The sequence below is a fragment of the Bufo gargarizans genome, chromosome 5 (genome assembly GCF_014858855.1).
Source record: "Bufo gargarizans isolate SCDJY-AF-19 chromosome 5, ASM1485885v1, whole genome shotgun sequence".
In the NCBI taxonomy this organism is placed as follows: domain Eukaryota; kingdom Metazoa; phylum Chordata; class Amphibia; order Anura; family Bufonidae; genus Bufo; species Bufo gargarizans.
This window is the reverse complement of record NC_058084.1, coordinates 213535955-213549067: the sequence shown is the minus strand read 5'-3', so window position 1 is coordinate 213549067 and position 13113 is coordinate 213535955. Positions and strand designations below refer to the sequence as shown.

The window sequence follows — 13113 nt, the reverse complement described above, 5'->3', positions numbered from 1 at the left end:
ATGGAATCCCAACATGCCTGGCTTATAAGACTCCTTACGCAAACTAGGCACTCTCCATAAGGTGAAATAGTACCCCCCACCATCCCCCGCAAATCCTAATGAAGGCCTTTCACCCAGTTATGAGAGTCCTTCACTGTAATGAGGGTCAATCAACTCAAAACAGCTATCTACAGATGAGGTACTGGCTTAGCTATTATCCAAGTTATGCCACAAGAGCACAGAATTATAGGATAGCTAACTTACATCTGGGGCATCACAGGTTCAGCTTTTTGTTTTTGGAAAGAGAGCTAATTTGCATACTTTATCCTTTTGTTCTCATGAAGATAAGCCTCAGACGTCGAGCAGCGGTTTACTCCCTTCTCTCCATTTGAAACACATGCACAATGAAGAGTCCCAGATTTACTTATCTTAAAGATGGCGCAAGTATAGACAGGCTTTCTAGACCTGCACCACATTTATCACAGTGGCTCTGACTGGATTGTTAGTTTACTTTGAGACAGATGTTTATGCCACAATTGTGGTTCAAAAAAGGTACCAGAAAAAAAAAGTGTAGAAACCCTAGATGTGCCAAACTGTGCCACTTTTTAGACAGATTCTTCGCACAGACACATTAAACTGAGTCAGAGCATACATAGAGAGAAAAAGCAGTCCGCTCAACACACAACTCCCTAAAGTCAATTGCAAAGATATTTTACATTGCTGTGAAGCGTGTAGACCAATTGGATGAAGTCCTTTCCCTCTTCTCATGTCTCAGCACGAGACGATACTGTATGCTTACACCTGAGGCTGGCGCAAAGTGAAAAAGAATGCTGAGACTTGGATCACATTTAGTAACATGGTGTGCAGCAAAGAAATATACCAAATCAAATATTGTACCTTTAAAGTATACTTCTAATGGTGCAGAATTGTCTGCCAGAGAGATGGGAAGTGCCAGCATTCCGTTATCAAAGGATGCCAAAAGCCTCTCCAGCAAAGTTACAATTGAACAGCTGAAAGTATGCTACCATTAAATAGCTGAATGTACACGCTAAGGCCTCCTGCAAACGACCGTATGGTTTTCCGTTCCCTTTTAAACGGATCAGTTTTTCAGTTTTTTTGTTTCAGTAGTGTTTCCGTTTTCTTTTGCCGTTCCGGTTTTCCATTTGGTTTCCGTTTCTGATCCGTTTTTTGCGGACCGGAAACAAAAGCATACAATAATGTTTAAACAGTAAGCGCGTAAAAAAAATTGGGCTGGGCATAACATTTTCAATAGATGGTTCTGCAAAAACGGAAAGGATACAGAAGACATACGGGTGCATTCCGTATGCACTCAGTTTTTTTTGCTGAACCATTGACTTGAATGGAGCCATGGAACGTGATTTGCGGGCAATAGGACATGTTCCATCTTTGAACGGAATGGAAATACGGAAACGGAAGGCATACGGAGTACCTTCCGTTGATTTCGCTGACCCATTGAAGTGAATGGTTCCGCATACGGACCGCAAAAAATATATATGGTCGTGTGCAAGAGGCCTAAGGCAAATGAAAAGTAAAAAAAATAGCAGGCAATGTCTCATTTGTGTCTACTGAATATGCAAAGAAAATACAAAAACAACATGCTCATACAATTAGAGTTTATAGAACTGATAATTGTAGAAAAAAATAATACTGAATTTCAAGATGCTATTACATATTCTTCGTTAACTAGAAAACAGTCAAAATATTGCATTATATTCTGATTTATATCGCTCTTGAGCATATACCAAATAAAAAGTAGTGAAAGCCTATTTTACATGTCTGGAAAATCATCACAAGTCATGATAATGTAACATTAGTTGCACATACAGTATCTGAATAACAGACGCAGTTCAAATAATTCTTATATACCTGCAGAAACTGAACTGAATGATTCCATGTTAAACAAGACTCATATGAAACACCCAAGATGCAATGTTGCAACTTATAAAAGGCTTTGCTAAAGAATGGGGGAGTACATTATCTGAATGCACTGAACCACAGCGGTTGGGAAAACATGGCTGCATACATGTCTGGTAGAAAATCATTAATACTAATTTAGCATTACAAAGGACAAAAGGTCAAACTGATCAGCTGTATTGAAAGTGTGTTTTTAGTACTCATGGCAGTGTTCAATGCACATAATGCTACAGGACGATGCTCTCCCCTCCGGTTTATAGAGGGGGCTCCCAAGTAAAGGATGTTTCTATCTAAGTCTGTATGCTCTAATGGGGCATATAGTTAGGGACTGTTCCCTTGGTATAACTTCTTAAATTTCAATACTTTAAGTCATACAACATATGTATGTAAAATGACTGGTTTGTGCAAGCTAAAGACTGACCATGCATGTCCTGACATTATGCTGAAAATGATGAGGTGTACAAAGCTTCAGATAAAAAATAAATAAATCTCTGCTTGAAAAGCTTATTCATATTGTTGCACGCTCTTAGGGTAGGTTCCCCCTTCCAGCAGGCTGTTCTGGCAGAGAACACCCTGTCTGAGCTCACCGGATCTGGCCTAGCCGGATACTGCGATTCACTGCCGGACCCCATTGACTATAATGGGATCCACCCACTTTCCGGCAGGAGTGTCGGGTTTCGGCCAGAGAAAAATTGCTGCATGGCTGTGAATGGCACTAGCCAGCTAGGCCAGATCTGGTGAGCTCAAGCAGGCTGTTGTATGCCAGAACAGCCTGCTGGATCAGGAAATGGAGGCATGAACCTACCCTTAAACTCAAAGTTTCCAACTGACTGCTTTAGCTACCTATAATAGCCGAGTCACAACGAGAAGTTTTGGAATAACAAATAAAAAGCACTATCAGCCTCAAGTGAAAATTGGCATGACTGTACAATAATTTCACTGATTAAATAAAAATTGAAGAATGGAAGACGCGTTTTTTTTTTCTGTTTATGAAGAAAAGAAAAAGTTGATTGTGCTTAAAATACCAAGACAAGCCAGTCATAATAGTTCAGGGACACAGACATGTTTAAGATGAATGAAAACCTGAAGTATAGTTTTTCAGACGGCACTATTGAAACTGAAACAGTTTGCCCTTCCCTGCATTTAGGCCTGGATAGCAGTTAGTATGCAAGCTAGTTAACAACTTGTGGGGGCCCCTCAGGTATAAGGGACGTGAAGAATGTTGTTATGAATGACCAAGCTGATGCCACAAGTCCAGGGTGTGCAACTGCAGGGGCATCATCCGCCCTCTCTTCGGCTCCATCATCTTGAATGCCTTCATCCATCCTATGCTCCTTTGGTTGAAAACAAACATAGGTTAGAAAGAATACATTCTAGAAAAATGCAGTACCCCCGTGCATACAATAGATTGTCTTCAAAAAACACTTCTTGGTATTTTTACAATCCATCCAAAAGTAGAAGGAGAAGTATAAGTCCTTCCTTTAGATTTACAGTTTAAATCCACTTCTGGCTTCAGTTGAAATGCCTGCAGCAAAATATGCCTCAAAGTCTCAGCCCAAAAATTCTTGTGTGTGCCATGTGACCGATGGATATAACATCACATGCTGTGGAAGAGGTCACAACAGTTGATCAATGTAGGTGCTGGTAGTCAGACGCTGACCTATCAGATATTGATGACCTATCCTGAGGATAGGTCATCAATATTTAATTCCCAGACAACCTCTTTAATGGACTAGCAGCAGCAAGTAACTTGAACTCACAATACAGTGAGTAGCCGAAACAACAGTGTGCATTGATGTTGTCACTGCAATATCAAGAGACGTAGGTGCAAGTCAGAGGTTTATGCAATATCTAAACGTGGCAAAACCAAAATGGTAAAGTTAGCCAAGTAGTAATAGAAATAGTAACTTACATTCACAGGAGTTCATTGTGTACTACTCACAATTCAACAAGATTTACAAGGTTCATTAAAACAATTATAAGCATGCCCACCCAAACAATGTTCTACTTCTATGGGTTTTTGCATAGTCGAGTCACATTATTGCAACCACTACCTACTTTCGACATAAACAGCATGAGGGAAGTCATGTGTGGTGAGCTGGCTTGGAGGGTATATAAGGTGTGTCAGAGGCTGTCGGCACACATATCCCTCGTTGCCGTCATGGGTGAAAGGGGAGATTTATCAGAGTAGCAAAAAGGGATAACCGACTTTCGGGCCAAGGGTGGCAGTATTTCTGAAACTGCGCAGTTGGGAACTGTCCGCATGCTGCAGTGGCAAAATTGTGGTGAGTGGACAAATGGCACCATTGCGAATAATGGATCTGGAAACTGCGAAGAACCACGTGCCACTGATGTGAGAGGTGAACATTGCCCATCAAGGTTTGCGAGGGCGGACCAACACAGTGCAGCAGCTACAGTGCAGCAGCTCACTGCCAAAATGAACCCTACTGCGTATGGGGCTCTCTAGAAGACAGGTGGTAACTGCACCTCTGCTCACAAAGTTGCATCGGTAGAAAAGGCTTCAATTTTCCTGCAGTATCGGAATTGGATTTCCACCGATTGGCAAAGGGTTGCCTACTCTGATGTGTCACGTTTTCTGTTTTATCGAACGGACAGACGTTGGCACGTCAGTCGAGAAACACCATAAAACAAACATCCTGCTGGAAGAACACAAGCTGATAGTGGCAGTGTCTGGTCTGGAGAATGTTTTGGTAGCATTCTCTGGGCCCACTCATCTATGTAAAAGGCACTCTCAACCAATCTGTGTATGAATCCATCCTTGCAGATTGTGTAAGCCCATACATAATGATAATTTTGCCTGGGGCGGATGTGATCTTCCAGCAAGACAATGCAACATGTCACATGGCTAGAAATGTCCAACACTGGTTGGAATGGCATAACCAAGACTTCCAAGTACTACCCTGGCCCAGTAATTCCCCAGACTTGAACCCAATTGAGCATCTGTGAGACAACCTTGATTATAGTGTTCACTCTATGGATGCTCCCTCATGCACCCACCAGCAGCTGTGGGATGCACTGCAGTCAGCATGGCTCCAGATACCCCTGACAACCTACCAGGACATTACTGAGTCACTCCCATCTGGTCTAGCTGCTGTCCGTGGTGCACACGGCAGTAACTCTGGATATTAGCTGGTGGTCATAATAATGTGACTCGACTGGTGTATAAAGCAAAAACTAGATTTAAATCTACAAAGATTTTATTTAATAAGCTCATACAGGTTTTCACATACAGTGGCATCACAGTATTATTGGCAAATTAGTCTGTGCATCCAGGAGCCTCACACAAAAGCAGAGAAGCTACACACCATCTCCAGAAGATCGTTGTTGTTTTCTCGATCCTGAATGACATCTGCTTCTTCTCTAACCTGTGGCTGACCATCTTCTTGTCTGAATGGAAACCATCCAGCCTGGTGCCTGTGAATTAAAATGAGGGTATACTTTTTAACATTTGCTGCAACTACAGATGGACGATTTACCGTACATCACTCCATGCCTGTACACATCACTTTCAAAAAGGAAAAAGAAAAATCAGCCTTGCTAATGTCTTTCTCTAGGGGTCTCTGGCTACCATCAACATATAGATCAGGTACAGTAAAATAGACATATCCCACATGCAGTCAATGTAAACAGTCCTTCCATAAGCTATGCTGTGCTCCAGTATCTTTCTGTCATCATAGGGACATAGTTTGGCCCAAATGAAGTTTACACATTATAGAGTTATGCAAAAAAAAAATTAAAATGTCCATCTTCATACATGTTGTGTTGGGTTCAGTATTTGAAGATACAAACGAACAACTCACATTAACCCCTTTTACCCCGGGACAGTTTTCGCCCTTCTGCCCAGGCCATTTTTTGCAAATCTGACATGTGTCACTTTATGTAGTAATAGCTTTGGAACGCTTATTTAGCCAAACCATTCTGAAATTGTTTTCTCGTGACACATTGTACGTCACGATAGTCATAAATTGAAATCAATATATTTCACCTTTATTTATGAAAATAGGTGGCAGCAGCGGCAGACTGCTTCCTTCTCCCCTATGCTGCTGAGGGAACATGAGCGCGCCGACAGCGCTCATGTTCAGAGATACTAGACTGCGCAGAAACGCAGGCAAATATTGAAAAAATGGAAATTTTGATACCCAATCGATACCGGGACAAAAGTATCGATTGGGTATCAAAATTTCGATACCCGCAACAACCCTATGAGGTGACGGTTTGATTGGCACTATTTGGGGGGGGAAGGGGGGCATACACGTTTTTGATCGCTTGGTGTAGCAATTTTTGTGATGGTGTTCTTATTTTTTTTTATTATGTTCAGCTGAGGGGTTAGGTCATGTGATATTTTTATAGAGCAGGTTGTTACGGATGCGGCAATACCCAACCTGTCTACTATTTTATTTATTTTTTCACTTTAGCACCCTAATAGCAGTTTTGAAGCAAAAAAAATAATCATATTTTAGTGTCTCCATTGTCTGAGAGTCGTAGTTTTTTTTATTTCAGGTAGGGTCTAATTTTTTTGCGGGATGAGGTGACGGTTTGATTGGTACTATTTTGGGGGCATACGCCTTTTGATCGCTTGGTGTTGTAATTTTTGTGATGTAAGGTGACAAATAATGACTTAAAAAAAAATTATTATTTTTTTTTTACAGTGTTCACCTGAGGGGTTAGGTCACGTGATATTTTTGTAGAGCTGATTGTTACGGACGCGCCGATACCTAATTTGTATACTTTTTTTTTTTTTTTTTACATTTATCACCCATCGGGTCCCCGCCACAGCAGCGCGGGCAAACGATGGGCTCCCTCACCCGCAGCAAACCCCTTCTATGTCGCGGTCAGGGCTGACTGCGGCATAGAAGGGGTTAATCCGATGCATCAGCTTTTATAGCAATGCCGGCAGATAAAGCAGGGGCCCGTTCCAGTGCCCGCCTGATCACCATGACGTACTATTACGTCAAAATACGTATTTCATGACATAATAGTACATCCTATGTCATGAAGGGGTTAATGTCGATATCCTAACTGGCTGGTATATAGGCAGCATTGTAAGTGTGCTCGCTGAGGATTTAAATTTTGTTCAGCACCCTGGCCTGATACAACTTAGTAGTGCTGCTGAAAATATTACATGCGTTTCATAGACAACCCCTTTAAATAATTTAATGTGCAGTAAAAGTCACATTTCACTGTTAATTCTGACAGGTCTCTAACTACTCACATTTAACCTAGAACACTTAGTACTTTTTAATGGATACAATTTGAACTTTGAGGTGCAACTCACGCCAACAGATGTAACCCTTTATTTGTCATAGTGAAATGCTCTATTCAATGCCATATATTGGAGATTCAATTTCCAAAACAAATTGAATGTAATACATTTATTATCTACGGATATATCTGAATTTATTATTTTAGCCATCTATCTATGGTGACTGGGTCTATACTTACATGTACACAAGTATCATAGCTCCCATAACCATGACAAAGCGGCTAAAGGAAGAATAGAAGTACACAATACTGAGGAGTATAGCTGCTCGGGATACCGTGTACATCCAGTCGAGCCAATCACGGTTAATATCCTCTTCATTCATTACAGGGCCTCCTTGAGCATTCATTTGGACATTCTGATTTGCCTCTGGTGCAATGTTTGGCGCTGCTCTTGGAGGGTTCGGCGGAGGTCGTTCAGGATTTACAGTGGGAGTGGCTGGTGGCTGTGCCACTACATTACCAGGTAAAACTTGGCTGGAGGCAGCTGCTTGACTGCATGATCAAGAGAGAAAACAGGTTATGACATAAAAAGTTCTATGATGTAAAATCTGTAACAAATACCTAAAGGGAAACCGTATTTGTTAAATCAGAAATGCACGTTACATACAGAATAAAAAAAATATTAAATGCAGAAAACGACATCTATTTGTAGTTGAGCTTGCTGCTTGACCCAACTACCTTATTGACATTTTTAACCTCCAGTTTTGTGCTCTTACATAGCGCATTGCAGTCTAACCTACTTGATTCAAGAATAGGATACTGGGTCGATGGCACAGAATCTCCCTGAGGGTTCATGCACGCGACCGCAAGTAGTTTGCTGTCCGGAAAAAAAGGATCCGCAAATAATACAGATGATGTTGCGTGCATTCCATATTTTGCGGAACAGAACAGCTGGTCCCTAATAGAACAGTACTATCCTTGTCCGTAATGCAAACAATAATAGGACATGTTTTACATCTTTGCGGAACGGACATACGAAAACGGAATGCACACGGAGCAACTTCAGTTTCTTTGCGGACTTGTTGAAATAAATGGTTCTGCATACGGTCTGCAAAAAAACGGAACTGAATACGTTTGTGTGCATGAGCCCTAAGGCAACTTTACTTGATAGCCTGAGATACTGCCCCCCCCCCCCCCCCCATACACGGTTAGTCTTGATATTGTGACGCTGGCAGTAAAGGGTTGTCCCGATATCTTACTAGTGCTAGCTATGTATTCCCAGGTTGCTATGAACTACTATGCCCAGTATACTCTTGTGTAAACTAATATGCTCAGTACGCTGAATGCATTTCTGCACTCTTTTAGTGTCTCATCAGGAGAGAGCAGAGGTGAAGCAAGGAGCCCATTATACGAGTATGCTAGAAGCCGCCACACCATACAGCAGGCATGGCCAACCTGCGGCTCTCCAGCTGTTGTAAAACTACAACTCCCACCATGCCCTGCTGCAGGCTGATAGCTTTAGGCAGTCTAAGCATGGTGGGAGTTGTAGTTTTGCAACAGCTGGAGAGCCTCAGGTTGGCCATGCCTGCCATACAGCATTAAAATGTATGGCCTCTGACGAGGTGAAGTCAGTTATTCCCAAAGTCTTGCGAGACTTCGGTGAATAACTTCAGTATTTGATTTTTAACCTGGAAAACCATTTTAAAATTTGGATCCAAACTATGCTTAGGTTCCAATTGGTACCTCAGAAACAAGTTTTAAAATGGTTTTCCACTTTAATACAATACACACAAATACCGAAGATGTTCAACAAAATCTCGTAAGACTTCAGGAATAACTTACTTCGCCTAGTCGGAGGCCATACATTTTAATGCTATACAGAGACGGATCTCCGTACAGTATTAAACCGAAGTCGCCGCATAAAGTGAAAGTACCAGTCACACAGCTAGAAAAAAAAACAGTTAAACCTTTTGTGACAGAATTGCTCAATATTTTTAATAACCCTAAGTTCACACCTGAGCATTTTACAGCGCGTTCAAACGCGCTGTAAAACGCTCAACACGTGAAAACCAATGCTTCCCTATGGCCCTGGTTCACACTTGAGCGTTTTACAGCACGTTTGAACGCGCTGTAAAACGCCCGACGCATAAACAAGTTCTTGAGCTTTTTTGGGGGGCGTTTGTCGCGCGTTTTGGCCCATAGACTCATTGGACAACACTGCAGTCAATCACACAAATGCGCGTCAAACGCGTGTTTACTATTGCAAAAAACGCGCATAAAAAAGCGCGACAAATACGTGCGTAAAACGCGCATCTCAGAAACGCTCAGGTGTGAACCCAGGGTAAAGGCCAATAGAAAAAATTATTTTTAGTAAAATGCAATCAAACAAAATTTGCCTCCAAAAGGTGTACATAGCCTTTAACGTTTTCTATCGGCAGTTATTTCCTTTTCATGGTAAGAAACTTATACCTTCATATCTTTTCGCCATGATATATAGGATAGCTGACTTGAATGAACAGTCTAGCCCAGGGATGCACAACCTTTTCTGGTCAGAGGGCGACATTATCAAATTGAACCAATCACATGGGGCATGGTAAACTTGAAGGGGTATTACAATCTGAGAAATTTATAGCATATGAAAAGTTTTTGCCATAAGTGTTTGACAGATGCCAGGTCCATTCCCAGGAATCCCAACTACTGGGAGAAGGAGGGTGCCCTTCTCCTCATTCACATTCCATGAATGAAGAACATGCATGCATTTTTGTGCACTGCTGGAACAGTCAAGTGTTTCACTAAGGGTCAGCCCTTAGAAACACCAATTTACATTGCGCTGTATTGCTAATGATAAGGTTTCACATAGACTGTGATGTCTTCCTCCGGCCACAAGAGGCCACTGTGTAGCTGAGTAAGTGAGAAATGAAAGTTGTTGCTTCCAGAGGATGTCAGAGCTGAACTATGTGGATGCCTGCACCTGCAATCTAGAGAGAGAGTAAAAGATCGCGCTGGGACAAGCAAGCGACCGGATGAGGACCCAGACTGCACCTGCCTTCACGTGCCAGACCAAGACAAGCAGCTACCTGCAGAACTGTGAGTGTGCACCAATGGTAATCTGTGGTAGGACATAGAGCAGGAAACTTAGTGCGTTTTAGAAACGTGCCTGGTTAGCAGAGGCAGACAGGAGAATAGTAGAGGGGAGTAGCTTGCATTTTTTTGCGTTTGCTGTTTAGAGCGCATTTTGTTTGGAAGTTCAGTTATCCTTCCTGTAAATTTATGTAAACCTGTTTACACTCTGTCATTTGTCGATTAACAGTATTGTGCTGATGCACCAGATGCGCAATCAGATTTTCAGGCCGTTATATTTTGTCCTTTAATAAAGCCGGTATCTGCTTCAGCCTCCTTGTCTGCTGTACTGTATTTGAATCTGCTGTACTGTATTTTCCTCCCCTGACTGCTACAAGTGGTGCTGCAAGCAGGGTACAGTCAGAGATGGAGGCGGCTGAAGGCAATGTGAATGATGTTAATGTGAGTACCTCAGGCAATGGTGGAACCCCTGCAAGAGCACTCCCTATGGGCACGCTGTTTAACTTGATGCCCAAATTTGATGGCTAGAACATGTCACTGTCTGACTGGGTGACAAGGTTGCAGAGCGCTGCTGGGATTTACAATGTCAGCTCAGAACTACAAGTAGAAATCTGGAGGGTGAGGCCCGAAGAAATACATTGAAGAGATCGTGTGATTCCTGGAAGAAATATACAGTGAAACTAGTGCAAGGCACCTCTGGGCAAAATTATTTTACCGGATTCAGTGGGTAGACTAAGGGGTCTCACAATATGCGACGGCACTACATAAAGTATTGGCCGAGGTACAGAAGAAAAAAAAAAAGAAGGCAAACCGGCATGGGACCTGTTGACCGGATACTGCAGGAACAATTCATTCTGGGGCTCTACAGCACTCCCCTGAAACAGGCCCTGTGGGAACGAGTCAGGGTGGACTCTACCCTAACCTTTTGACAAATATTGACAGAGGCTGTGGCATGAAGCAAAGAAGAAAGTTATACTTCTGGAGTGATACGGACCCAGACCGTCACACCCCTCGGGGTTACTAAGAATGAAGAGGGTCTGGTCAGGGTGGTACAAGACTTGCAGAGCTTCCTAAGTGCTATACAAGAAAAGTTGACCCCATGGGTTTCTACACCAGAATATCCTCACCCTAATTCACCTTCTCACCAAGTTCCTCAATATCTTCCACTGAGGCCAGTCAGTCAAGTCCTAAGGGCACCCCCCGCACGCAGGCAAAGAGAAGGCCATCAAGAGGCACAGTGTTGGCGGTGTGGAAATTAGACACTTTGCCAGAGGGTGTCTGAGTGATCCGGCTGGACACCCAGAACCACCGTTAAACTTCCGGCCCACGCAGAAGTGGGGCGTACTGCGAGAGAAGTGAAGAGCCAAGTTACCCAGCATGGCTCTGAACACCTGGTCATAGGGTGTCCCACTATACGAGCTGAATTTGAAGGTGTGCCCGTCGACTGCTTAGTGGATACCGGGTCACAGGTGACGACTATTGATGAGTCATTCTTCAACCGTTACTTTCAAGCGCTGGCCAAGCCAGAGCAAGATATATTGGTCCGGGTTACAGCGGCTAATCAACAGATCCCTGTGGCAGGAGTCATGTGGATGAATGTAAAGCTATGTGGACAAGAAGTGGGGAGAAAAGGTATCCTGCTGGTCCCCGAGACGTTCAAATAGGATGTACCAGCGATAATGGTCATGAATATTCTGCGAGAATTGGACCAGATCATGTTCACTAAACAGGGACCGGGTTATTGGAAACAAGCCACTCCGCACAAACACACCCAGAAAGCCTTTCAACGGTTGATCCAATTCTGTGGGGCACAGAAGAGTATCCCAGCACATCAGTCTGTGGGTACTATCCGAGTGCTGGGAAGGGCTACCCTCACCCTCCCCCCTGGCCAGGAGATTGTACTGACACTGCCCGTGGGAACCTTCCACAAACTTGAAGGTATGGAGGTGATCATTGAACCGGTGGGCCTAGGGGAGCTAAGCTAGGATGCCCTTGTGGCCCGGACACTGGCAGTGATCCAGAATGGACGAGTACCCATAAGAGCTGTGAATATGGGACATCTAGAAGTCTCCTTGACGCCGGGAGTGGAACTGGCTAGTGTGTACCTACATCGGGGAGAAGTACCGAGTCGGAGAGAAGTGACTCTAGCTCCAGTAGGTGATGCTGTTTGGACCCTGGCAGTTACTGCCAGCGCAGAAGAGGCGCTGACCCCAGAATGGAATGGGAAAACCATCTTGGACCAAATGGAGATAGATGTTAAGGCTCTCAGTTCGGACTGCTTGCAAGCAGTTGAAACCAGGCTGTGGGAGAACCAGGCTGCGTTTGCCCACCATGCCAATGACTTTGGCTGCACATATGCTATCACGCATGAGATACCAATTCAAGAGAGATATCAGCAGATTCCGCTCAAGTTGTACCAGGAAGTGAAGACGTTGTTGAAACACATGATAGATTCCGGAGTGGTGCTGGTAGCCAGAGCCCTCGGGCAGCCCCAATGGTGCTTGTCAAGGACGGCACAATTCGATTTTGTGTGGATTACTGGCGGTTGAATGTGTGCACCGCGCAAGACTCATACCCTCTGCCTTGCATCGTGGAGTCTGATGGCTCTAGGATGGGCAAAACACTTTTCCACTCTGGATCTAGCAAGCGGCTACACCCCATACATGTTACTGTTCAGAAGAGCTGGTCAGGAAATCGTTGAATTGAATTTAGAACAACCAGAGGACCTAATAGAGGCGGTCGATCCTCCTTCAGCTCCGGCCGGCTCGGCGCATGCGCACTAAGGCCCCATTCACACATCCGCAATTCCGCTCTGCATTTTGCAGAACAGAATTGCGGACCCATTCATTTCTATGGGGCCATACGATGTGAGGCCCGGATCCGGAACTGCGGACC

General features: G+C 43.7%; 1 protein-coding gene across 4 annotated transcripts in view; it reads right to left on the bottom strand.

Moving 5' to 3' along the window:
• Positions 1–1599: 1599 nt before the first annotated feature.
• HERPUD2 (HERPUD family member 2) overlaps positions 1600–13113 on the bottom strand; it is a 37145-nt gene continuing 25631 nt past the window's right edge. For all 4 annotated transcript variants that reach the window (XM_044294776.1, XM_044294777.1, XM_044294775.1 and 1 more), the window contains 3 exons: positions 7378–7689; positions 5241–5349; positions 1600–3248 (listed from right to left, as the gene is read on the bottom strand). In XM_044294776.1, coding sequence (XP_044150711.1) covers positions 3087–3248; positions 5241–5349; positions 7378–7689 — 583 coding nt within the window. In that variant the 3' untranslated portion in view covers positions 1600–3086. The remainder of the gene's footprint in view (positions 3249–5240; positions 5350–7377; positions 7690–13113) is intronic.